Source organism: Nerophis ophidion, linkage group LG09 (genome assembly GCF_033978795.1).
Source record: "Nerophis ophidion isolate RoL-2023_Sa linkage group LG09, RoL_Noph_v1.0, whole genome shotgun sequence".
NCBI classification, from domain to species: domain Eukaryota; kingdom Metazoa; phylum Chordata; class Actinopteri; order Syngnathiformes; family Syngnathidae; genus Nerophis; species Nerophis ophidion.
The window spans coordinates 37,859,449-37,885,730 of NC_084619.1; the positions used below are offsets into that span (position 1 = coordinate 37,859,449).

Below are 26,282 nucleotides of genomic sequence, written 5' to 3' on the forward strand. Positions count from 1 at the left end.
AAATTGGAAAAAAAGTGTAAAATGACCTGAAAAAGTTAGCATGCTAACATTATAATGCTAGCACATGGCTGGGTAAGAAGAAATATCAAAATGTGCTATTCACTGTAAACATTAAAAGTGGCAAAAAAAACATAGCATACAACATTAAGACGCTAATACAAGAGAAGCTAGCAAAACATGTCAGCATGCTAACGTTCTCACTTGGTCAAAAGCACGGAGTAGCAAAATCCATCGATTAGGTTTAAACATCCAAAATTAGCTATACAGCTAGCATAAAACGTTACCTGGTTAAGTTAGCATGCTATCATTTAAGTGGGTAAGAAGAAATACAAATGTGCAAAAAAGCTAGCATAAAACGTTAGCTTGCTAATATAAGACAAGCTAGTAAAAACGTCAGCATGCTAACATTCTTACACGTATGCTAACAGTTAATGTCTAACAGACTTGCTCGACACTACTGCATATTGAAGAAACTGACATTTTATATCAGGGGTGGCTCTGTTGTCAACGTTGTGTCCCCATTGAACGTTGATTTATGCCACTGGACAAAAAACCTCAAGGGAGGGCTGACACGTGACTTCAAAAGACTTCATGTAATTAGATGCACGATGCGACCATTACACAATGCCACGACATTTTTTGTTAGAATTGTTGAAAAACTTCCAGCCCAACAAAGTCTAATTGTGGTGAAACGCTTTGAGTTAACCGACTTTTCAAACACACCTTGAGCGCTTCAAGGCTTTGGGGAACGTTCCAATATTCTTAGATTTATGAAGTGTAAAAATGATCGGGTTTGAGCGAGTTGGATAATATGAATTTTTCTGTTTATTGGGTTTTGAACGCTAACATTTAACATTGGAGTCCATGAGAGATTTTGCTCATTTTTTTGGCTTTGAGGGGCCAACAGAGGCTTAATGGGACACATGACCTCCATAGAAGTAACATTTTCTTAGACAGGAAATGTGTCTCTACACTTTCACCGAAACTCATGACACTGGGATGAAAGCTGTGGCCCTGAGGACAATTGTTCACAAAACAATTGCGTATTTTCGCAACTTCCACCCTGTAGTAAATTAGTGTGTACACCATTAGTTTTAGTGGGGGAACCCCGATGGCGCTCAGCTCCTTATGATGGCCATCCAGCCAAATCCAAACATTAGACTTGGGTTAAAGTAGACGTGTGTGAACAAAATGAGATATTAAGCACCGAGCTATGTGATAGTATGACTGTGCTACGAGAGGAGGTAATCTAGCCTTTTTTTGCGTTTTTCTCAAAGCAATCCTCCATTAAAAGGGTATGTACCAATTCAATTTGGCGATTTTTTGTTTTGTTTTGTTTATTCCTCAATAGCGAAGCCATGTACCACAAAATGTACCTCAATCTTTGCAGCATGTGAATGGACGCTTTGCATTGCAGCAGGCCCATAATAAAACATTTTTAAAACAGGTTAAATGTTACAAAACCTTCTTTTGTTTTCTGACATATGCCATATACAAGCAGGGTTTAAGCAAGGAAAGGGTTTAATTAATGTCAAAAAGTTCAAAATTTCTCTCGTCAGTCCTTCATGTATTTTTGGAAAACTATGCAAGTTTCATATGTCTGGCACTAAAGAGAAGCTTTCGTTGGGCCACTCTGCCATAAAGCCCTGACTGGTGGAGGGCTGCAGTGATTGTTGACTTGATAGAACTTTCTCCAATCTCCCGATTGCATCTCTGGAGCTCAGCCACAGTGATCTTTTGGTTCTTCTTTGTTTCTCTTACCAAGGCTCTTCTCCCACGGTTGCTGGACGGCCAGGTATAGAAAAAGTTGTGGTCGTCCCTAACTTCTTCTATTTAAGGATTATGAGGCAATGTTATCAGATCAGTCATACTGGAAATACGCAAACATTAGAAAGAGATTTGGTGTTTAACATTCACAATCCTTATGTAAGAGAAGAACACATATGCTCGGCTTTTTTTATGCATTCAAAATCGTAAATATTCAATAATTGATTCAACAGATCGAGGGTCCTCTGCTGCACTGTCTTTAAAAATATCCAGAATATGCAAGCAGTATTCCGTTTAAATGAGGTGACCTGAAAATTACCAAAATACGAGTGATATTGTTAATATAACCACCAATGCAGACTGGCTGTTTTAGTGGCTCATTGATAGCAGTGAACTAATGCTAGCTTACGCTGCTATTGTTGACACACTAAGCCAATGACTGCTTCTACTTTGTTTCAAACTTGCTAAAAGTAAATTATGTTCTGTTCTCTTTCTGTTCATTTCAAACATGTATACAATGTCAGCATGTTACATTACATATTACACAATTCTAGATTATAATTAATGCATCTCATCTGGTAGTTGACAAAAGTGGCCAGGGTCTGTCTGGCTGGTCGACTTTGACATCTTTGACATTGTGAAATAGACCCCACAAATGCTTCCTGCAGGAACTTTTTTTCAACCCTTTGTGAGAATTGCGATGGAAGTTATATCTAAACAGAATTGTGTGAGCGTCCTGTTGGTTGGCATCCCAACGAGAGTGGAAATATTAGTGTTTGTTTTATTCTGGTTTGTTATTGTTAGTGTGTATGTTTAGCACCTAGCAATGCTGCAAATGCTAGTGGCGCAATGAAACTGCATTCATCAGTCTGCTTCTAAAACTTATTGCTCATCCTCTTTGTGCTCGGGTTCAAAAACATAAGGTCCTGGATTAGGGCTGGGCGATATGGCCTTTTTTTTAATATCTCGATATTTTTAGGCCATATCGCGATATACAATATATACTATGATATTTTGCCTTGGCCTTGAATGAACACTTGCTACATATAATCACCGTAGTATGATGATTCTATGTGTCTACATTAAAACATTCTTCTTCATACTGCATTCATGTATGCTACTTTTAAACTTTCATGCAGAGATGGAAATCACAACTAAGTCAATTGACCAAAAGTGTAATTATTAAAGTTATTAAGCAATGGCACAAACATTCATGTCAATTCCAAAACAGAAAGTGCAAGATTGTCAGAGACATTTTAAGTGTCAAATAAAAATTAGCTGCATAATAGGAAATCAAATAGTATTCGTCCTTCACTATGTGGTAAATTACTACGGTTATGAAATTCTCTTCATTCTCTAGCGAGTGACTTTTCAAATGATGCTACATATTAGCAGTAATGCTACTTTTTATAGCAATGCTTTTGCCCCACACTTGACAAATCACGGTTGTCTGTTCGACATATTCCCACTTGAAGCCAAACCACCGCCAGATGATGGACCCCCTGCTGTTTTTTATTGTGAATTAAATCTTCCTTCATTTGTTACCAGATCCGCACCTTCTTTCTTGTATGGCTGCGTTAGCATCACAGCTAACGTTACCCAGTCTGCTACCTCTCTGCTGTGTGAGGGCGTATACGTATGTGACGTATGACGTGACAGTATGTGACGTGTGAAAGAATGTGCGCCTGCTTGTCTGTGAGAAGGAGAGACAGGAAAGAGTGAGAAGAGCCTGTAGTGTAATGCCGGCAGCTAAAAGCTACTGCGTGAGAACGTATACTCGAATATTATGATATAGTCATTTTCTATATCGCACAGAGACAAACCCGCGATATATCGTGTATATCAATATATCGCCCAGCCCTATCCTGGATCATAATTTTTCCAAAAGTAATAGTTATTGACTCTCACAAAGTTTGATTGATTCACATGGTTGTTGATAGGGAAAGTGATTTTGGTTCCTAGCGGGACGTCACGCCATCACGTGACTGGATTCCTCAATATCTTGCAAAATGGGTCGGGAATTTCTGTGACACTGATATTATTTTGATATCTATTTATTCCCAAGCTGTGGAATTCTTATGGTGTCATAAATCAGACGTATATGATAAAAGCTTCAATAAAGAAAGGCAACTTGTTTTTTCATTCTACTGGTACTTTAGGATTCTTGAGTGCTGCCGAAATGATTTTGCCACAATTCTATCTTTGATCTCTTTGAAAGTTCCTTAGACCTCATGATTTTAATTTGCTCTGACATGCACTGTGAGCTGTCAGGTCTTATATTGTCAGGCGTATGCCTCTCTTAATCAAACTCAATCAGTTTAATTAAACACAACTAGACTCCAACGAAGGAAAACCATCAAGAAGGATCAGAAGAAATGGACGGCATATGATTTATAAATATTAGTGTTAGAGCAAAGGGTCTGAATACTTATGACCATGTGCGGTTTCAGTTTTTTTTTATTCAATTTGCAAAAAATTCTACATTTCTCTATTTTTCTTGATTGTTTTGGTGTGCAGCAGTTGCTTTCCTTTGCAACATAACCTAAAAAGTTATAAACGGATATTGAAAAAAACAATTCCTCTATCTGCTACAAAATGGAACACACATCACTTCCTGCTTCCTCTTTTGCTTCACACCCCCACATTGCGGACTGGTGCTGTGCAGAGGATTCTTGGAGATGTAGTTTATTTTCAGACCAGCCAAAGTAAAAGAGACAGTAAAAAAACTACACACCTGGTTTTCATTTGTTGCCGTCACGCGTCATGGCATTATTGAGAAGATTTTGAATCTGTTATACCGTAGTATCTACGTAACCTTTACATCTCTATTTTGAACATAAATGTATCCTTTAATCATAACTAAATTAAAAGATTAGAATGCTACAATTTAAGAAAAGTAAGAAATGGGAAGAAAATTAAAATATTGAAGCCCCATTGAATTTCCAAAGGACCCACTAAAATCACTGCCTGTGAGTACCAATTTTCAATATATTGAAAACCTAGCATCATCACTGAGAAAGTTCAAGTGTGAATGTACTCTGACATTCCTAAATTATTCAGGATGAACCACTTTTCTGTCAACTGGAGATACAGACGAGCATGAATAAAATCTGTATATTTTCTTTACTATACTTGAATCTGTAAATACATTTGTACTAATCCTTATCAGCTGTTACCAATTGTCTCTCCTCCACGTTTTCATCGGTTATGTCATCTATGAATAAATTTTTACCCTAAGGACAATCACAACAATATCTCCTGATCTGAATGCAACAGTGCATCCAGAAAGTATTTACAGTGTTTCACTTTTTCAAAGTAATATTTGAAGTAATATTAGGATAAAGAAGTTCAATGAATAACAAGCCTTTGTTGGTGCTTTTCTCTTTGCAGAACAAGTTGCATCCAAGCACTCGACGCACCCGGTTGTCAGCTCTATCCCCACATTAGTTAGCCGAGGAGCAGACCCTCTCAACGGAGCAGCCTCTAAGAGACCTCACTCTCCCTCCATGGAAGAGCAGTCAAAGAGGCTGAAAGAAACAGAGAAGGCCAGAACCCACATAGCGTGAACTCCCATATCGAGTCCGGATTCATAAATGCACAGAGGTGGGGCTTTGTAGTCAGGTCTAACACAGAAGTTCACAAGTTCTGGTCGCGCAGTTTGGGCTGTCGCGCAGGAGGACGGACACTTCACCTCAGATCTCCAGAGGTTACAGATATACCAGTAAGTAAATAGGTGATATGGGCAGAGCTGCTGATGTCATGGAGACATTTGTAGCTTGAATACATTTTATACAATGCTTACAGATCTCAGACAGGAAGTAAAGTAGACTTTTTTTTTTTTTTTTTTTACCAACTTACTCCCCATTTCCCTTTTTCCATTTCCTTCGAGTTGACATGTTTTAAAAAATACATTACCCCAATATTTTCTTCACCTTGGTTACACATGTCTGATGTATGCTGATTTGTTTTTCTCTTTATCTCTCGTCCTAAACAGAATTTTGTACAGCAAATGTTAATGTACATAAGGTCTTTGTCTTAAGAAAACAAACAAAGCTCACTGTCAAATCATTTGATCTTCTATCATAGTTTTATCTAAAAATGAAAAACAATGTGTAAAAAATGTTTTTTATTATTATTTTCCTTATTTGTCCTAAATAGTTAGATAAAGCAGCAAGCCTTCGTTAAAAGATTTGCATGGATTTGACAGAAATTATTTCTTCGGACCATCTCAACCACTGAAAAGGATTCCAGCTTTATGTCCGTCTTAAGTGTGTAACTAACAAAAACGGGCCCAGCTGCAGCGCTTTTTTGGTGCTTGTTGGAGCTGATTAATAATGCTTGAGAAAGTGAGATTTCTGGAGTGATTACATGAATCAGTTATTGGTGTGGCTTGTTCCTAATGATGGGGGGAAAAAACGCAACAGTCATTTGCTGTAGACTGAATCAAAACAAGTTACGTTTTGCTTTTTTATGCTCTACTTCAGTCTAAACAAAATCGTTCTAAAGCTTACCTGTAGTCAACAGGTCAGCCATATTGGCACTGAGGGCTAAACATTCACTACCAACCCTTGTGTGGAGCCTACAGTTGACTTTCCTACTCGTAAAGCAACGTGTGTGCAGTGCTCGAGGAAAAATGGTTCAAAGCTTTGCGATTCCATGTGTTTATTTTTGTGCTTGAATGTGTGGTTATGTTTTTGAAAGTGTCAAAATTCCCTTCATTTTGGGTATTAACCCTCTGCACCTCCTGTGGAGGTTCTTAAAAGGCATTTCCTGGGCCACAAGGTAGAGGGCATCCGGAAACTCTTCCCCCCAAAAGGCCCTCATCAATCCAACATTAATTCATCGGAAGCTGGGCGATGTCAGCACAAAAGATGATGTATACATCGTGTGCTGCTGCATTACAAACCATAAAGGCGCCTTCTTCCTCATAGCTGGTACTGTTAAGACAGACAAGCTCTTTTTCCATTTTCCCCACAAAAAATGTACAGACATTTTTTTCCCCACCACCAAAAAGCATATTATTCATTATTGGGGGTATTCTTATCACTTAATTTATATTTGTACCATTTGATCTTTTTTTAATAGCATTCACTTTAGGTAGGTCTTTTTGGAACACAACTCTGTTTTACTGTTCAGAAACATTTAACAAAAGGTCGTTTTGATGTTTGTTTCTAAAAATGTATTGAAAGGGTATTTTTGTATGTGTTATCACTTCCTTTAAATGAATCTGTACAACCATTAAATCCCAGAAAACTATATGTGTTTTTATTGCTTAAACTTTTGTCAAATATATTCATATGGATGCATCTAAATAATCACTTTGAAAATGCGTAATTACAGCAACAGGTTTACTATGGTGGTTGGTTCACAAACTATGTATATTGCCCTACATGAATAAGATGAAATAAATACCTAATTTGACCATGTACTTCAGGAAAACCTCACAGTACTGTGAATAATTGTAGCGCACAGGTGTCAAACTGAAAGCCCAGGGGACAGATGTGGCCCGCAAATGCCTGGAAATATGTGTCAAAGTTATACTTTTTCCAGGGACTACCAAATTTCAGTGCCCTTCCCCCACGATAATCTCCCAGTACCATCATTCTTATTAATTTCTTTTGATTTCCACTCGGACAATAATATTTCTATGAACGATCCCTCTAAACTGTAATCCTGCACAATTGCGCACTGCTCACGTGTCCTTTGTGCACAACAAATCTATGCCGCACACTAAATCAAATTCCATCTGTACTCTGAACAAAATATACACCGTTCCTTCTAATTTCAAAAGCGGTCGCGGTGTCTCTGTACATCGCTGGATTCATCTTTCCTTCTATCCTGACTAGTCTCCCACATCCTGGTGCTAAAAAAACATCCCCACAGCATGATGCCGCCACCACCACCACCATGCTTCACTGAAGAGATGGTATTGGCCCAGTGATGAGAGGGGCCTGGTTTCCTCCTCCAAACATGGCGCCCGGCATTCACACCAAAGAGAATTTTGTTTCTCATGGTTTGAGCATCTTGGCAAACTATTACGAAGGAATGCATTCCGTCTGGCCACTACCTCACCTGCCTGATTGGTTGATTGCAGCAGAGATTGTTGTCCTGCTGGATGGGTCTCCTCTCTATGCAGAGGCACGCTGTAGCTCTGACAGAGTGGCCATCTGGTGTTTGGTCACCTCCCTGACTCGGGCTCTTCTACCTCAATCGCTCAATTTAGACGGCCAGTCAGCTTTAGGAAGAGTCCTGGTTTGGTGGTTCCAAACTTCTTCCTTTTATGGATGATGGAGCCAACTGTGCTCATTAGGACTTTCAAGGTAGCAGATATTTATTTCTACCTTTCCCCATATGTGTGCCTCAAAACAATTTGGTCTCAGAGGTCTACAAAATCTTACAGTTGGCAAATATGGTCAAGGTACCTTATCTTTTCTTACTGAAGGTATTCGTTCTTTCCTTTTTGACAGAACAAATATGTAGGGCATGACATTGCATAGCTTTTAAACTATTATTCTCTTTTTGCAAATATACCTTCCGAATTTTTCTTAAACAAAATCCAAAGAAAACTTGCACATTTGCTTTACTTATGATTTAAAAGCAAGATATCCATGTAATTGTATACAATGTTGGAAAAAAGGTGTCAGTAGAGCGTCCCCATGTGGTAATAAAGAAGGTAGCTTTGCCGGTTTAATAATAGCCACAAGTTGACTTGTACTTGTTTGTGCCCGAATGCAGCTGACATAGGCTCCAGCACCCCCCGTGACACCGAAAGGGACAAGAGGTAGAAATGAATGGATGGATGGATGAATGGAGTTGAAATGGCCGGATTAGAATACCGTTTTGTAAATGTTGATCGGACATAAAATATATTTAACTGCAGACCTGCAACAATTATACATCCGGCAATGCCGACAGAAACTTACTACAATATTTCAAATGCACATTAATTCAATAGATGGCAACATTATGTCCAACATAATCTTCAAATTGGGCAAAAAATAAATGTGTATATTTATTGTAATACATACTTATGTGTTAAACACATCATCATTGAATATCCTTTGTGAACAAGTGCAACCTGACTGCTGTCAAAACGTGTACTTGAAGAGCTCTGAACAGCTCAAACTTAGTAGATGGGCTGAACTTCAGTAAAGCGAGTGCGCACTCTTCATCGTGTGGAAGATCTCTGGTACGACTCACAGCCTCCTGATTGGTCCAATCTCACAGGGGCTTTCCGCCTGGCCACTTCCTCAATGACTCTTCTTGTGTGCTGTCAGTCAGTCACATCTAGCCAGAAACCCGGCCGTGACAAGTCAAACGTGATTGCTTGTGCGCCATGGATGGTAAGTAGCAACTCATTTATTTCACGTTATGATGCCACTGTCAAATATAGGAGATGTAAAACTTGTCAACCATTAGTTAGTGTGTCAGTCTCCCAAACTGGAGACCGCGAGTTCAAATCTATTGTGGATCCTCTCCGTGTGGAGCCTGCACGTTCTCCCAGTGCCCCTCGCACCTTATTATTATAACATGCATTTTAAGATCATTAAAGACTCCTAAATTGCTCAAAGGTTTGAATGCCTGGGTTAACGATAGTTTGTCTGTATGTGCCTTGTGATCGGCTGGTGGCCATGCAGCATGTAAAGCTGGGAGAGGCTCCAGCTCATCCCCTAATGAGTATACATACATTCATCCATCCATCCATTTTCTACCGCTTATTCCCTTTTGGGGTCGCGGGGGGCGCTGGCGCCTATCTTAGCTACAATCGGGCGGAAGGCTGGGTACACCCTGGACAAGTCGCCATATCATCGCAGGGCCAACACAGATAGACAGACAGCATTGACACTCACATTCAGAATAGCAAATAAATGGATTGATTAGACATTATTTATAATGCATATGCCAACTTATGCATTGTAGTAGTACAAAAAATGCATTTCAAAATAATACTTTTTTTGCAAACTTGCACATTTTTGCAGGACAGACCTTAATTTTTAGTCAACCATTTATTGTTAATATCTATAAATTATATAATGTATATGTGTGTGTATTTATATACACACATATTTGTGTGTATATATTATATATATATATATATATATATATATGTGTATATATATGTGTATATATATATACATATATATATATGTGTGTGTATATGTATAAATATATGTATATATATGTGTGTGTATATATATATATATGTGTGTATGTATACATATATATGTGTATATATATATATATATATATATATATATATATATATACACACACACACACACACAGGGGCGCATTAGGGATTTTGGACCCCATGAAAAGAATCTTTACAGGGCCCCCAACACATAATTTCATATAATTTCATCATCATTAGGGGCCTCTCTGGGCCCCCCTCCATCATGGGCCCCTAGAATCGGTCTCCTTTACACCCCCCCCCCCCCCCCCCCCCCCGCTTTTCGGCGCCCCTGTTTACACATACATATACAGCCCTGCGATGAGGTTGCGACTTGTCCAGTGTGTACACCGCCTTCCACCCGATTGGAGCTGAGAGAGACACCAGCGCCCCCCGCAACCCCAACGGGAATAAGCAGGAAAAAAAGGATGGATGGATGGACATACATATACACATACATACATATACAGTGTATATAACACACATAAATATGTAATATGTTTGTGATTCATCCTTATGTCATTTTCCAGCTCTTTTGCCTTCTATCCTTGGGGACGATCAAGACATGGGTAAGTACTATTCTCATGTCAAGTCAAAAAGCAAAAAAAATGAATATATAAATCATGAGTGAATGCACCGCAATGTCTATTTTTACTTCTTGGTTGTGTTTTGAGGGTTAGCAAGGGTGGATTGTTTGGTTTCATGAGTTGTGTTGTGAGAATGAAAGCATCACTCAGATTACTGATATTCAGTTATGCATGGTTAGGACAGAAATGCCATTAGGCTTGTTTTAGTGTGTGTACGTGTCACACTGCTCAGATGTCCTCATCGTAAAACTTCCTGGTTCACCTCATGTTCCTCTCACAGTTTTACAAGTGGAGTGAAGTTAATCATCATTGATAAAAAACAATGAAACAGTAATATGTTTCATTGTATTGAGCAGCCAGAACAGAGGCATGTGTTCCTCATTCTCCATTGTATGGTTTTCGTCATCACTAAGTCTCTGTTGTCCCACAAATTGTTGCCGATTAACAATAATGTCAACATTAATTTAAGACCATTATAGGCACTATTATAATCGTTATACATAATAATAATAGTAATAATGCTAGTAATGTTTACAAACTCAATTAACTTTTATTTCTCATGAGTATTTTTACCATTATAATTGGATTTGGAATGTCAATATCTTTTAATTATCATAGATAATTAAACAAACATAGAAATAACATTTAACCGCAATTTTTGTTGGCAAAAATTGCACTTTTGTAAATATTAAGTATTTTAGACTGCAAATTTTCCCCAGTTGGAAAAACTGGGTCAGGTTTTTTTGTTGTTGTTGTTGTTGTTGCCTATACATCCCAACAAATTTGGCATACTTACTTGTGCATCCGTGTTGATGGGCTCGTTTTGTTCATGCATTTTAAAGCCAAAATATTCCCACACAGAACATTTGGCTCTGCAATCATCATTTTTTCCCCTAAATTTTGTTACTTGCTTCTCACTAGTCTCGTCTAGGTCTGTGTATCGTTTGTGTGTAAGCTAGCGGTCCTCCCTCCACCCAAAGAGAAAAAGATTGTGGATGAATGAGAAGGGGTACACTCTGTTTATTTATTTTTGCTATTGCACTGCTTAGTATCTTACATTCATTGTTGTTTTTAGTTTGTCATATAAATTTTAGTTTTGTTTGCATGTTTTTATGTAGCATCTATATTTCCATAGCTTTTAATCTTTTTCCACAAGAAACAGGAGGAGTCAGTATAATTTCATGTTTCATTTGCATATGAGCAATAAAGTTGATTCTGATTGTCCAGCCATCCATTTACTACCGCTTATACCTTTCGGAGTCGCGGGGGATGCTTGAGCCTATCTCAGCTACAAATCGGGCGGAAGGCGGAGTACACCCTGGACAAGTCGCCCCCTCATCACAGGGCATACACAGGTAGACAGACAACATTCACACACTAGGGCCAATTTAGTGTTGCCAATCAACAAATCCCCAGGTGTATATCTTTGGAGGTGGGAGGAAGCCGGAGTACCCGGAGGGAACCCACACAGTCACGGGGAGACCATGCAAACTCCACACAGAAAGATCCCGAGCGCAGGATTGAACCGAGGACCTTCGTATTGTGAGGCAGACGCACTAACCCCTCTTTCACCGTGCGGCCTGATTCTGATTGTGTCAAATAGATATTTTTATAACACCTCATGATTCAATTTAGAGTCAATTCTCGACTCAACACAATTCTCGATTCAATCTGATTGCCGCAATGTATTATGTTTAACAACCTTTGAAAGCTAGAGATGAAGAAAACAAAAGCACACATACAGCCGTCCTCTGCAACATCGCTCTGTTTCACCGTATATCTGATTTGTATTTTTCTTTTAAAAGAAAGATAAATTAAGGATATTGTATATATATTTGCCCCATTAAAGCAATTTCAAGCATAAAATTGGCTAAAGAAACTGAGATTATCAATAGTACATTAGTATTGGCCGCTAAGTAAGACCAAACCTATCAGAGCGCGCAGTTCAATATCATTGCCAGTGTTTAGCCCAGCACCAGGCAGCTTTATTATATTGAATTAAATGAGTTTAAATGCGACGAAAGATTATTTCATTTTAGAGGGTTCTATGTTGAGGGGAAAAACATTCAAAAGATTGAAACAATTTTTTATCCTTTAAGTATGGAAATATTCCATCTATACTTAATCCTTTCTACTTTGCAGAAGTTATTTTACCACAGCCAGGCCCAGAACCAATAAAAATTTTACTGTACATGGCAATTTCTCGAGTTCAATTTCATTTATCGTTTGATTAAGTGGAGTTTGCATGTTTTCCCCATGACTGCGTGGGTTCCCTCCGGGTACTCCGGCTTCCTCCAACACTAAATTGGACCTAGTGTGTGTATGTGAGTGTGAATGTTGTCTGTCTATTTGTGTTGGCCCTGAGATGAGGTGGCGACTTGTCCAGGGTGTAACTTGGCTTCTGTCCAAATGTAGCTGAGGTAGGCTCCAGCGACCCCGAAAAGGACAAGCGGTAGGAAATGGATGGATGGATACGTGTCTTCTTGATTATCGGACTATTGGCTTCTTTGTTTTTTTATCAAAGAGAAAATACAAAATACACTTGTGGCGTTAACGTTTTAGATGTGGCTTTACCAACCTATGGAAATTGGATGATAGTGACGCAGCACAGTGGTTGGGGATCGCTGCGTCATGGGTGTCCAAATTTGGTGTCATTTATTTTGTTTTGTTGAAATTGTGATCAAATTTAATTTGTGCTCATGTGCTACATAATTTACCCCTCTCTCCTTCCCAGTGGCCGTGCCAGAGATCCGAATCTTCGAGCAGCCCCGGCCGAGAGGAATGCGTTTTCGTTACAAGTGTGAGGGTCGTTCAGCCGGCAGCATCCCCGGGGAGAACAGTACAGACAACAATAGAACCTACCCCAGTCTGCAGGTGATGGTCGCGTTGTGTTGCTTCTGTGCTTTTTCCACTCTTGTTCCTCATGACTGCTTTTATTCTACCCCATTAGATTCTGAACTACTGTGGCAAAGGGAAAGTGTATGTTTACTTGGTGACGAAGAACGAGCCATACAGGCCACATCCGCATGACCTAGTGGGCAAGGACTGCAAAGATGGCTTCTACGAGGCCGAGTTCGGGCCGGATCGCAAAGTGATCGCGTAAGTTTATGCCTTCTGCTAACCTGATTATCAACTTATGCATCTGCAAACCTTTCACTGATCTAGAAACACACACATACCCACACACCCAAACATAAATAAAGGCTGGCTATGTGGGAATTCCCCTAGTGACATCACTGATATTTATGTGCAGTAGAAAGGGAAAACCGAGGCTGTGTGTTCTCTGGCGTGTGTAAATGAGTCAGAAAATGTTGACGTGTTTAATTTGCAATACAGTAATAGACCTTGAGCTTGTACTTTCTCTTTATCCACTGTTGTCAGTTTGACAAAAATACACACACAAACCTGTACAGGTGATAGGAAGAGAGCGATAAGACATTTTTTGGTGTTGATCCAATACCAAGTCAATGCTGCATTGCCAATATTTATTACTTCACGTTGAATTTAAATTCATTTAATGGTATTTCTTTTAATTTGTTGATCAAGATTGGAATTAAAAAAATTGTTAGTTTTAAGACCCACCGTTTTGATTTGGCTTTTACTTAATATTGATTAATTCTAATGTACACATACATATATATGTGTATATATACACTTGTGTGAATATATGTGTATATATACTGTATACACAAATGTGTGTGTATATATGTGTGTGTATATTGATTTAGGGCTATATAAATAAACATTGATTGATTGATTGATATTCACATTTTTGTGTATATACATACATGTGTGTGTATGTATACAAACCCCGTTTCCATATGAGTTGGGAAATTGTGTTAGATGTAAATATAAACAGAATACAATGATTTGCAAATCCTTTTAAATTCATATTCAGTTGAATATGCTACAAAGACTACATATTTGATGTTCAAACTCATAAACTTTATTTTTTTTGCAAATAATAATTAACTTAGAATTTCATGGTTGCAACACGTGCCAAAGTAGTTAGGAAAGGGCATGTTCACCACTGTGTTACATCACCTTTTCTTTTAACAACACTCAATAAATGTTTGGGAACTGAGGAAACTAATTGTTGAAGCTTTGAAATGGAATTCTTTCCCATTCTTGTTTTATGTAGAACTTCAGTCGTTCAACAACACTGTCGTATTTTACGCTTCTTAATGAAATTGCAAATCATTGTATTCCATTTTTATTTACATCTAACACAATTTCCCAACTCATATGGAAACGGGGTTTGTACATACTGTTTATGTGTGTATATATGCAGAGGCGTCCATGAAAAAGACGGCGCTTAGATGGCATTCATATGTTGTTCTAAAACCTGTATGTACCTTTCAGCATTAATGGTGGCTTCACAGATGTGTACGTTACCCATGCCTTGAGGACTAATGCACCCCCATACCATCACAGATGCTGGCTTTTGAACTTTGCGTCGATAACAGTATGGATGGTTCACTTCCCCCTTTGGTCCGGATGACACGATGTGGAATATTTCCAAAAACTATTTGAAATGTGGACTTGTCAGACCACAGAACACTTTTCCACTTTGTATCAGTCCATCTTAGATGATCTCATGCCCAGGAAAGCCGGGGGCGTTTCTGGATGTTGTTGATAAATGGCTTTCTCTTTGCATAGTAGAGCTTTCACTTGCACTTACAGATGTTGAGGTGGTATAGCTCGGTTGGTAGAGTAGCCTTGCCTGCAAATTGAGGGTTCCAGGTTCGATCCCCGCTTCCGCCATCAGAGTCACTGCCGTTGTGCCCTTGGGCAAGACACTTTACCCACCTGCTCCCAGTGCCACCCACACTGGTTTAAATTTAACTTAGATATTGGGTTTCACTATGTAAAAGCGTTTTGAGTCACTAGAGAAAAGCGCATTATAAATATAATTCACTTCACTTCAGATGTAGCGACAAATTGTATTTAGTGACAGTGGTTTTCTGAAGTGTTCCTGAGCCTATGTGGTGATATCCTTTAGAGATTGATGTCTGTTTTTGATACAGTGCCGTCTGAGGGATCGAAGGTCACGGCCATTCAATGTTGGTTTCCGGCCATGCCACTTACGTGGAGGGATTTCTCCAGATTCTCTGAACCTTTTGATGATAGTATGGACCGTATATGTTGAAATCCCTAAATTTATTGCAAGTGCACTTTGAGAAACGTTGTTCTTAAACTGTTTGACTATTTGCTCATGCAGTTGTGGACAAAGGAGTGTACCTCGCCCCATCCTTTCTTGAGAAAGACTGAGCATTTTTTGGGAAACTGTTTTTATACCCAATCATGGCACCCACCTGTTCCCAATTAGCCTGCACACCTGTGGGATGTTCCAAATAAGTGTTTGATGAGCATTCCTCAATTTTATCAGTATTTATTGCCACCGTTCCCTACTTCTTTGTCACATCTTGCTGGCATCAAATTTTAAAGTTAATGATTATTTGCAACAACAACAAAAGTTTGAACATCAAATATGTTGTCTTTGTAGCATATTCAACTGAATATGAGTTGAAAATTGTTTGCAAATCATTGTATTCCGTTCATATTTACATCTAACACAATTTCCCAACTCATATGGAAACAGGGTTTGTACTTTTTAAAAGTATTTTTCCAAACACTGGATACAAGGCGGTATATCTTCAATTATTCCCAATAAAAACTGTTTTGTGTTGATGTCTGTGGTGCATCTGGCACAGATTATTTGGATTTACATGATTTCTCTTGGTTTTTGTTTGGTTTTCAACCGACCCTTTGGAACAGATTAATCACCAAAACCCAGGTACCAATGGTACTATGTACCATTATTAGCAACGTAACAGTATGAGCAAATTAAACAAAAAACTGACGTATTTTAATAGAAGAGCCAGGAAAAACAGTAATATCGTTACAGGATAAGGTGTGGAGTGGGTAATGATGTAACTATTACATTTGCATAATTGCTTAGATGGCATTTGGAAAAAAGTTAATTAAAAACATGAAAATCAAACAAATGATGACAATTGTTTTGTTGTTGCTTCTTTCTGTAATTTTTTGACATGTGAGAGGAGACCACAGCTCCTCGTTGAGAAGAGCAATACATTATTTCTTGGCAGTGCCTCTTAAAAGGCTCCACTATATTTGTTGCCAGTAGCTTTTTTGAAGAAGAATGTAGGAGTGCGATACTTGCTGAATATAGCAAAATAGTCGCAAAGTTGATCACATGCTGCTCCTGCTCCATCTTCGTACTGTCTGGCAAACCAAGTATGTCATAATGTGTAAATGAGTGGCAACAAAATATATTTGTGCCACTCCTAATTTATTTGTTGTGTCCCGCCAAATAGATGCAAGGGAAACACTGCAATATTAATATTTGTATAGATTCACCCACTTCTAACAGTTGGTGACACAAATAAATTCCAAACAGATTTGTTCAAAACATTATAGGGAGGTGATGTAAGGGGTTCTGTGTATTGTGGTAAGGATGTCGCTATCATAGAAAATATAACTCGATACGGCTTCCTCCCACCTACAAAGACATGCACCAGGGGATAGGTTGATTGGCAACACTAAATTGGCCCTAGTGTGTGAATGTGAGTGTGAATGTTGTCTATCTGTGTTGGCCCTGTGATGAGGTAGCGACTTGTCCAGGGTCTACTCCGCCTTATGCCCGTGTTCAGCTGGGATAGACTCCAGCACCTCACGCGACCCCTTAAGGGACTAGCGGTAAAAATGGATGGACGCTCCTTTGAACTGCATGTCTATGGCGAGCCCACTGTAAGTTATTAAGGGAAAAGTGCATAGAGTTGCAGCATAAGCCATATGGTTGAACATTGGAGGACACTCGGAATAATGTTTCATAGGTAGGGTTTTTTTTTTTGGCAAAAAAAAAAAAATCTTGACTATGAAGTAAACCACATGAAAATTGATTTTGCAAATAGCAACTTTAGATTTTTTTTCAATATACAAGGCATTTTAATCCATTGCCTGAAAATAGGAAAGATGGCTGGCGCAAAGCTGACCTCCACATAGACACGTCGCTTGGCATGGCTGCTACAGTACACAAACGTGTTTAGTTAGGTACTGCATGGTTGCTATGGTGTCTAACTGTGTCCATGGATGGCTCTCAGAGTCATATAATGAGAGTGTTTGTCATCCTGGACTGGACATTGGCTGGGGACTAGTGGGCAGCTGAGGATGGAGTTGGCACTCTTGGTTGCTTTGTTAGGTCTCTACCTATTTTTGGTCGTGGTGCCTCCCACCCCAGCGGGTGCATGGAGCACTGTAAAGGCCACCGCAGTGTATGTCGAAATTGTGTTTTGTTTTGTTTTTGTTTGTTTTATTTATGGTGCCATCATATGTGCGCAATATGTATTCTTTATTGCTCTTTTTTCGTTTTCTTTTACTTTGTGGCTGTATGCAGAAATGGTGCCACTGTAGTGGCAGCTGGTTGCATCAGCTCCGTGCTCCTTTAATGTATTTTACGTCCTTTGTGTTATTGATGTTTCCTTCATGTTTTCTTTGTTTGCCTTATTTTTGTGAACTTGTATCTGCATTGCAACCACACAATTTCCCCACCATGGGATGAATAAAGTATATCACAATATTCTATCCTATCCTATCCTCCATAAACCAGGAAGTAGCCTGCTAGCTGGCAAATAAACAAGCAGATACTGACAGAATTATAGTTGGCCACTACTTTGTTTTATTATTACACTGCCTTAAACTTAATCTAACGGTGGCCTCAGGCTATTGCATAATGTACTTCTTTATATATATATATATATATATATATATATATATATATATATATATATATATATATGTGTATGTATGTATATGTGTATATATGTATATGTATGTGTATATATGTATGTATGTATATGTGTATATATGTATATGTATGTGTATATATATATGTATGTATATGTGTATATATGTATATATATGTATGTATATATGTAGATATATATATATATATGTATGTATATATATGTATATGTGTATGTATATATATATATCTATGTATATATATATATATATGTGTGTGTATATATGTGTATACATATGTGTGTATATATATATGTATATGTATATATATATATATATGTATGTATGTATTTATATATGTATATATATATATATATATATATATATATATATATATATATATATATATATATATATATATATATATATATATATATATGTGTGTATATGTATTTGTGTGTATATATATGTATTTGTATATGTGTATGTATGTATGTATATGTTTGTATAATTTTTTGACTGCAGTTTCCAGAATCTGGGCATTCGGTGTGTGAAGAAGAAGGAGGTGAAAGACGCCATTATACAGAGGATTAGTAGAGGAATCAACCCATTCAATGGTGAGTCCTACTTATCCGGAGTTATACATGTGGCTGATATTTTATCATCAGTATTTTTATATTATGTCTGTTATCAAAAATTTGAATGAATCACTGTGGGACGTTTGTTTTTAATGAATGCCACACATTTGATGTTTTTTGAACGTGTCAGTGCCCCGAAAACTTAGGGATGTACTGATCAATCGGCCACCGATTAGAAAAGGTATGTGATCACTGTTGCCAGTCAATGACAAACTCTGATGCACCCTGTATGGCACTTATTTATTTTAAGTACCCCGGCTGACATGCGGCAGCTAATTACAGTATGTGTGAAGGCACTCCCCTAAGCTAATAATAGTCTCAATTACGGTAAATAAACTGCATTTTCTAGTTTCTCAAGTATCATTATCAAGTATTAGAATGAGGCTAAACATGTTACACAGCAGATAAGCTGTATCTATCGTCTCAAGTCGACAACTTGCCTATTGAACCAAGTCTTAACGTCCTCGTCCATCCCGAGTTCATCGTATTACTAAAACTGGCTTGCTTAAGTCGGCGTCAAAATACATGGTCGCTTTGTTCGATCAAAAAATATAGGATCTGAATTGGTCCGTTTGTGTTGATGTGTGATAGTATTTCCTCATTTTATGAAACTACTGTCGAGTTACGCAGCATTGAAATGTGCACACAGTGACTTTCTGTGGAAGTGAATTATATTTATACAGAGAGACTCAAATCACTTCACATAGGGAAACCGATTAGCTCCATCTTTTACATTACATTTAAGCCAGCGTGAGTGTCACTGGGAGCAGATGGGTAAAGTGTCTTGCCCAAGGACATAGCGGCAGTTACTAAGATGGCAGACGCAGGGATCTAACCTGGAACCCTCAAGTTGCTGACCCATCCGCTCTACCAATTTGTTCATAACAGAAGAAATGAACACATTAAAAAGATGGTTTGACAAAAACAGACTATCTTCAAATCTCAGTAAAACTAAAATAATGCTATTTGGTAACAGTAGAAGGAAAAGTCAAACACAAATACAAAAAGACAGGAAATATTGAAAGCGTAAAAGAAAACACATTTTTGGGTATAATAATAGATGATAAAATGAACTGGAAATCTCATGTAAAAAGTATACAACATAAAGTAGCAAGAAACAGGTCAATAATGAATAAAGCAAAACATGTTCTAGACCCAAAATAACTCCGTATTCTCTACTGCTCACTAGTGTTACCATATCTGAGTTTTTGTGTAGAAATATGGGGAAACAACTACAAATGTGCGCTTCATTCACTAACTGTGTTACAAAAAATATCAATTAGAATAAAACATAATGTTGGATATAGAGAACATACAAACCCTTTATTTATTGAATCACAAATATTGAAAATATTGAAATTCTACAATTTGGTGCATTTGCAAACAGCTAAAATTATGTACAAAGCAAACTATAACTATAACCTACATCATGCAAAAATGGTTAGGAACTGACAGCCAATCACATGACAAAATATTCAATTTAACATTAAAATTAATGTAGATGCTCTGGAAAGTAGCGCCCATAACTTTGCAGTTAAAGGACTGTTTGCAACTTGCCCAAAGTTACATTATTCAAACCAAAAAATATTGACAAGAACACCACCACTCTCTCTGCATCTTCCTACTCCTTTTTGGCCAAGTTGTATTGAGACAGTGAAAAATATTCAATGTACCATATTGTATTTGTAGGCAATGTTCGAAAAAAATTGAAAACATAAGAGTAACCAAAGTCTAGCTCATGTTACCATTGGTGGTTTAACAAAACATGTATTCCTTTACATCAATGATTAATTATATGGAAAAAAAACCTTTGTCGGTTCAAGAAAATGTGGCGTTCAGGCTTGTCGTTCACCGCTGTCTCGTACACACGTACATACACGGAGCACATACACAAAATAATTCCAAAAGGATCAGCCAACAATTTGCAGTCATGTTGTTTTTGGGATAGAATCAACTTTTTATGCTGGCTATTATTAGCTATCCAAGTTGCTTTCGGTAGCTAACTACGCACAAAGCTAATATGCTTACACGAGTTACACGTCATTATGTGCTGAAAGTCAAGAGGGTGGATTTAATACTTAAAAGACATTGGAAAGTTGGTGCTCTTAAGCTATCCGTGTAAAGGTTGTAAACATCCCCTTTAGTCCTCATGATTAGAATACTGTAATTGTTAGCGTTCGCTTGTTACGTAAAAATCTTCACACTCACTTTCTTTATTCCCATGGTAGGAAAGTTATGTTATGTCCAGTACAAAGTTATGTCTTGCTAGCTATTAGCTAATGCTATCGAGTGGTGTTTGATGTTTGATTGATCTTTTGGTGTTCACATTTGTTATGCAAATTAGTAGTAGGGCTATATTTGAAGCTAGCTTGTAGTAAAAATGTTTCTCAACTTTAAGCAAAACATAAGCCACGAGGCGGCTCATATCTCCAAAAAATCATAAGGTTTGTGAGGTACTACTACATAAAAATAAATACAGCAATTTCTCGTTTATTTTGTTTAATTGGTTCCGGGCCTGACCGTGATAAATACATTTTTACTAAATAGGATTCTATTCTATAATTTGAATATATTCAAAGTTAAAGCATAAAAGACTGTTTAATACCTCTTAAGTACCATTTCTAACACGAGTAGAGCCCTCTAGACATGAAATTCCACCTGTAGAGTAATTTTGACCCACAAGATTGTGTATGCACAAAAACACAATGTGCAACCTTTTTCACGTCAAAGGTGAGACTGACGTTGACGTGGAAATGTGCGCATCCTCACGGCAACTCCATAGTTGGCAACTCCATAGTTGCAGTACGCACATTTCTACAGGCTGTGGATGCTTTGGCGACTTACAGAGATGGTGGTGCTGGGTGCTGCTTAACCTGTTGTCACTATAACAATCTACAAGGTTAATATAGTCTGCTTCTCTTTCTTCCCCTCCATTGATCTGATTTATTTTGTATTTCAAGTTATCATTATATAGATGTATTGTTGCATTTGAACAATTGTATTGTTGATAATAGAGGCAATTATTGTTATTACTCTTTATCAATACTATTATTGCTATTTGTATTTGTATTGCTCCATTTGTACTGTAATAATATTCATTGTCATTTCTGTATTATTATCTATTTCACTAACTGCTTCTCTGCTATCACTTTTACCATCATATTTGTACATATCCTATTTGCTGATGTTGTTTTATTGTTGTTGTTATTGTTGTGTTTGCTGCTGTTGTTTTTGTCTCTGTCTAATCCCCCTCTTATCCCCACAATTTCCCCCTCTGTCTTTTTTTTTTTCTCTGCCCGGCTGCACCAAATAATAATATAAACCCATTTAATAAAGTCAAATACAAATAAGGCAACAATAGAAGTGTACCACACTTATCTTTTGTAAAGTAAATTTGTACAGCCAATATGGGCATCTACATCAACTATATGATTTGCCTGAAAAGCCGAAAAGGACAACAACAACAACAATAATAATAAAACAAGAAGAGATGGTGCTGAGCATCTGTTCAGATAAAAATGGCAACTTTTAATTTTCAGACTGATTAATGTGCCCATCAGACATCCGAATAATTAACCCCCTCCCTCTCCCAATTAGAGATTTTAAGAGATTTTATGCCGCCAATTCCGATACCGAACATCCATCAGTGAGATCGGCGGATACCAATACCGATCACATGTATTAATTATAAATGTTTCTATTTATTTATGGTGAATGCTGTTTACAGATTAACAATATGAACATAATCGATCCATCCATTGTCTACAGCTTGTCCCACTCGGGGTTGTGGGTGGCTGGAGCCTATCCTACAATTTTAAAACTAGTTATTTTTTAAAATTAACATAGAATTGTAAGGTCATTGCATTGGTTAATATTACACAATAACTACACAACTGCAAAAATCACTGTCTACTTTTCATTCAAATCATTTGGTTTTTGCCCTCAAAGTCCTGCTGTGACCAGGGAATTATTTCCTGACTTTGTAAACAATAACAAAAAATAATAATAATAAAATATACATATGTATATGTATGTATATATATATATATATATATATATATATATATATATGTATATATATATGTATATGTATATATATATATGTATATATGTGTATATATATATATATGTATATATATATGTATATGTATATATATATATATATATATATATTTATATATATATATATATATATATATATATATGTATATATATATATGTATATGTATATATGTGTATGTATGTATGTATGTATATTAGGGGTGTGGGAAAAAATCGATTCGAATACGAATCGCGATTCTCATGTTGTGCGATTCAGAATCGATTGTCTTTTTTTTTTTATTCTAATTTTTTTTTATGTATTTTTTTTTTTTTGTAAATCAATCCAACAAACCAATACACAGCAATACCACAAAAATGCAATCCAATTCCAAAACCAAACCTGACCCAGCAACACTCAGAACTGCAATAAACAGAGCATGAGAATACACAAACACGACACAGAACAAACCAAAAGTAGTGAAACAAAAATGAATATTATCAACAACAGTATCAATATTAGTTATAATTGTCATTAAACATTTATTTAAAAAAAAAAAAAAAAAAAAGAACATTAGTGTCACCGTGGCTTACACTTGCATCGCATCTCATAAGCTTGACAACACATTGTGTCCAATGTTTTCACAAAGATAAAATAAGTCATATTTTTGGTTCGTTTAATAGTTAAAACAAATTTACATGATTGCAATCGCTCCTCTCTGAGCTGCAACCTTATCGTGGTAGAGGAGTTTGCTTGTCCCAATGATCCTAGGAGCTATGTTGTCCGGGGGCATAAAGCCCCCTGGTAGGGTCTCCCAAGGCAAACAGGTTCTAGGTGAGGGACCAGACAAAGAGCAGCTCGAAGACCTTTATGAAGATGAAAAACCATGGACCCAGATTTCCCTCGCCCGGACGCGGGTCACCGGGGCCCCCCTCTGGAGCCAGGCCCGGAGGTGGGGCACGATGGCGAGCGCCTGGTGGCCGGGCCTGTTCCCCTGGGGCCCGGCCGGGCACAGCCCGAAGAGGCAACGTGGGTCACCCCTCCAATGGGCTCACCACCCATAGCAGGGGCCATAGAGGTCGGGTGCATTGTGAGCTGGGCGACAGCCGAAGGCAGGGCACTTGGCGGTCCGATCCCCGGCTACAGAAGCTAGCTCTTGGGACGTGGAACGTCACGTCACTGGGGGGGAAAGAGCCTGAGTTAGTGCGCCCGGAGTTCCTTAAGGCTCTGGATGCTGTGGGGCTTTCTTGGTTGACAAGACTCTGCAACATCGCGTGGACATCGGGGGCGGTACCTCTGGATTGGCAGACCGGGGTGGTGGTTCCTCTCTTTAAGAAGGGGGACCGGAGGGTGTGTTCCAACTATCGTGGGATCACACTCCTCAGCCTTCCCGGTAAGGTTTATTCAGGTGTACTGGAGAGGAGGCTACGTCGGATAGTCGAACCTCGGATTCAGGAGGAACAGTGTGGTTTTCGTCCTGGTCGTGGAACTGTGGACCAGCTCTATACTCTCGGCAGGGTTCTTGAGGGTGCATGGGAGTTTGCTCAACCAGTCTACATGTGCTTTGTGGACTTGGAGAAGGCATTCGACCGTGTCCCTCGGGAAGTCCTGTGGGGAGTGCTCAGAGAGTATGGGGTATCGGACTGTCTTATTGTGGCGGTCCGTTCCCTGTACGATCAGTGCCAGAGCTTGGTTCGCATTGCCGGCAGTAAGTCGAACACATTTCCAGTGAGGGTTGGACTCCGCCAAGGCTGTCCTTTGTCACCGATTCTGTTCATAACTTTTATGGACAGAATTTCTAGGCGCAGTCAAGGCGTTGAGGGGTTCCGGTTTGGTAACCGCAGGATTAGGTCTCTGCTTTTTGCAGATGATGTGGTCCTGATGGCTTCATCTGACCGGGATCTTCAGCTCTCGCTGGATCGGTTCGCAGCCGAGTGTGAAGCGATCGGAATGAGAATCAGCACCTCCAAGTCCGAGTCCATGGTTCTCGCCCGGAAAAGGGTGGAGTGCCATCTCCGGGTTGGGGAGGAGACCCTGCCCCAAGTGGAGGAGTTCAAGTACCTAGGAGTCTTGTTCACGAGTGGGGGAAGAGTGGATCGTGAGATCGACAGGCGGATCGGTGCAGCGTCTTCAGTAATGCGGGCGTTGTACCGATCCGTTGTGGTGAAGAAGGAGCTGAGCCGGAAGGCAAAGCTCTCAATTTACCGGTCGATCTACGTTCCCATCCTCACCTATGGTCATGAGCTTTGGGTCATGACCGAAAGGATAAGATCACGGGTACAAGCGGCCGAAATGAGTTTCCTCCGCCGGGTGGCGGGTCTCTCCCTTAGAGATAGGGTGAGAAGCTCTGCCATCCGGGAGGGACTCAAAGTAAAGCCGCTGCTCCTCCACATCGAGAGGAGCCAGATGAGGTGGTTCGGGCATCTGGTCAGGATGCCACCCGAACGCCTCCCTAGGGAGGTGTTTAGGGCACGTCCAACCTGTAGGAGGCCACGGGGAAGACCCAGGACACGTTGGGAAGACTATGTCTCCCGGCTGGCCTGGGAACGCCTCGGGATCCCCCGGGAAGAGCTAGACGAAGTGGCTGGGGAGAGGGAAGTCTGGGTTTCCCTGCTTAGGCTGTTGCCCCCGCGACCCGACCTCGGATAAGCGGAAGATGATGGATGGATGGATGGATGGATGATTGCAATCAGTTGATAAAACATTGTCCTTAACAATTATAAAAGCTTTTTACAAAAAAACGACTACTCTGCTAGCATGTCAGCAGACTGGGGTAGATCCTGCTGAAATCCTATGTATTGAACGAATACAGAATCGTTTTGAATTGGAAAAAATCGTTTTGAGATTCGAGAATCGCGTTGAATTGAATGTATGGGGTTGAGCTCTGGAGACTGGCTAGGCCACTCCAGGACTTTCAAATGCTTCTTATGGAGCCATTCCTTCATTGCCCGGGGTTGTGTTTGGGATCATTGTCATGCTGAAAGACCCAGCCAGGTTTTATCTTCAAAGCTCTCACTGATGGAAGGAGGTTTTGGTTCAAAATCTCACGATACATAGCCCCATTCATTCTTTCCTTAACACATAACAGTCGTCCTGTCCCCTTAGCAGAAAAAACGCCCCAAAGCATGATGTTTCCACCCCCATGCTTCACAGTAGGTGTGGTGTTCTTGGGATGCAACTCAGTATTCTTCTTCCACCAAACACGATGAGTTGAGTTTATACCAAATAGTTTTATTTTGACATCTGACCACATGACATTCTCCCAATCCTCTGCTGTATCATCCATGTGCTCCCTGACAAACTTCAGACGGGCCTGG

The 26,282-nt window shown here is 38.9% G+C and overlaps 2 protein-coding genes across 3 annotated transcripts in view; both read left to right on the top strand.

Annotated features, from left to right (window-relative positions):
* The window catches only part of papolg (poly(A) polymerase gamma), a 59,453-nt gene extending 52,430 nt beyond the window's left edge, over positions 1 to 7,023 (top strand). For both annotated transcript variants that reach the window (XM_061910941.1, XM_061910940.1), the window contains exon 24: positions 5,158 to 7,023. In XM_061910941.1, coding sequence (XP_061766925.1) covers positions 5,158 to 5,333 — 176 coding nt within the window. In that variant the 3' untranslated portion in view covers positions 5,334 to 7,023. The remainder of the gene's footprint in view (positions 1 to 5,157) is intronic.
* A 1,970-nt stretch (positions 7,024 to 8,993) lies between these two features.
* rel (v-rel avian reticuloendotheliosis viral oncogene homolog) overlaps positions 8,994 to 26,282 on the top strand; it is a 56,551-nt gene continuing 39,262 nt past the window's right edge. Inside the window, exons 1-5 of the mRNA XM_061910944.1 lie at positions 8,994 to 9,110; positions 10,468 to 10,506; positions 13,259 to 13,398; positions 13,475 to 13,623; positions 18,814 to 18,905. Of these exons, the coding sequence (XP_061766928.1) occupies positions 9,104 to 9,110; positions 10,468 to 10,506; positions 13,259 to 13,398; positions 13,475 to 13,623; positions 18,814 to 18,905 (427 nt within the window). The 5' untranslated portion in view covers positions 8,994 to 9,103. The remainder of the gene's footprint in view (positions 9,111 to 10,467; positions 10,507 to 13,258; positions 13,399 to 13,474; positions 13,624 to 18,813; positions 18,906 to 26,282) is intronic.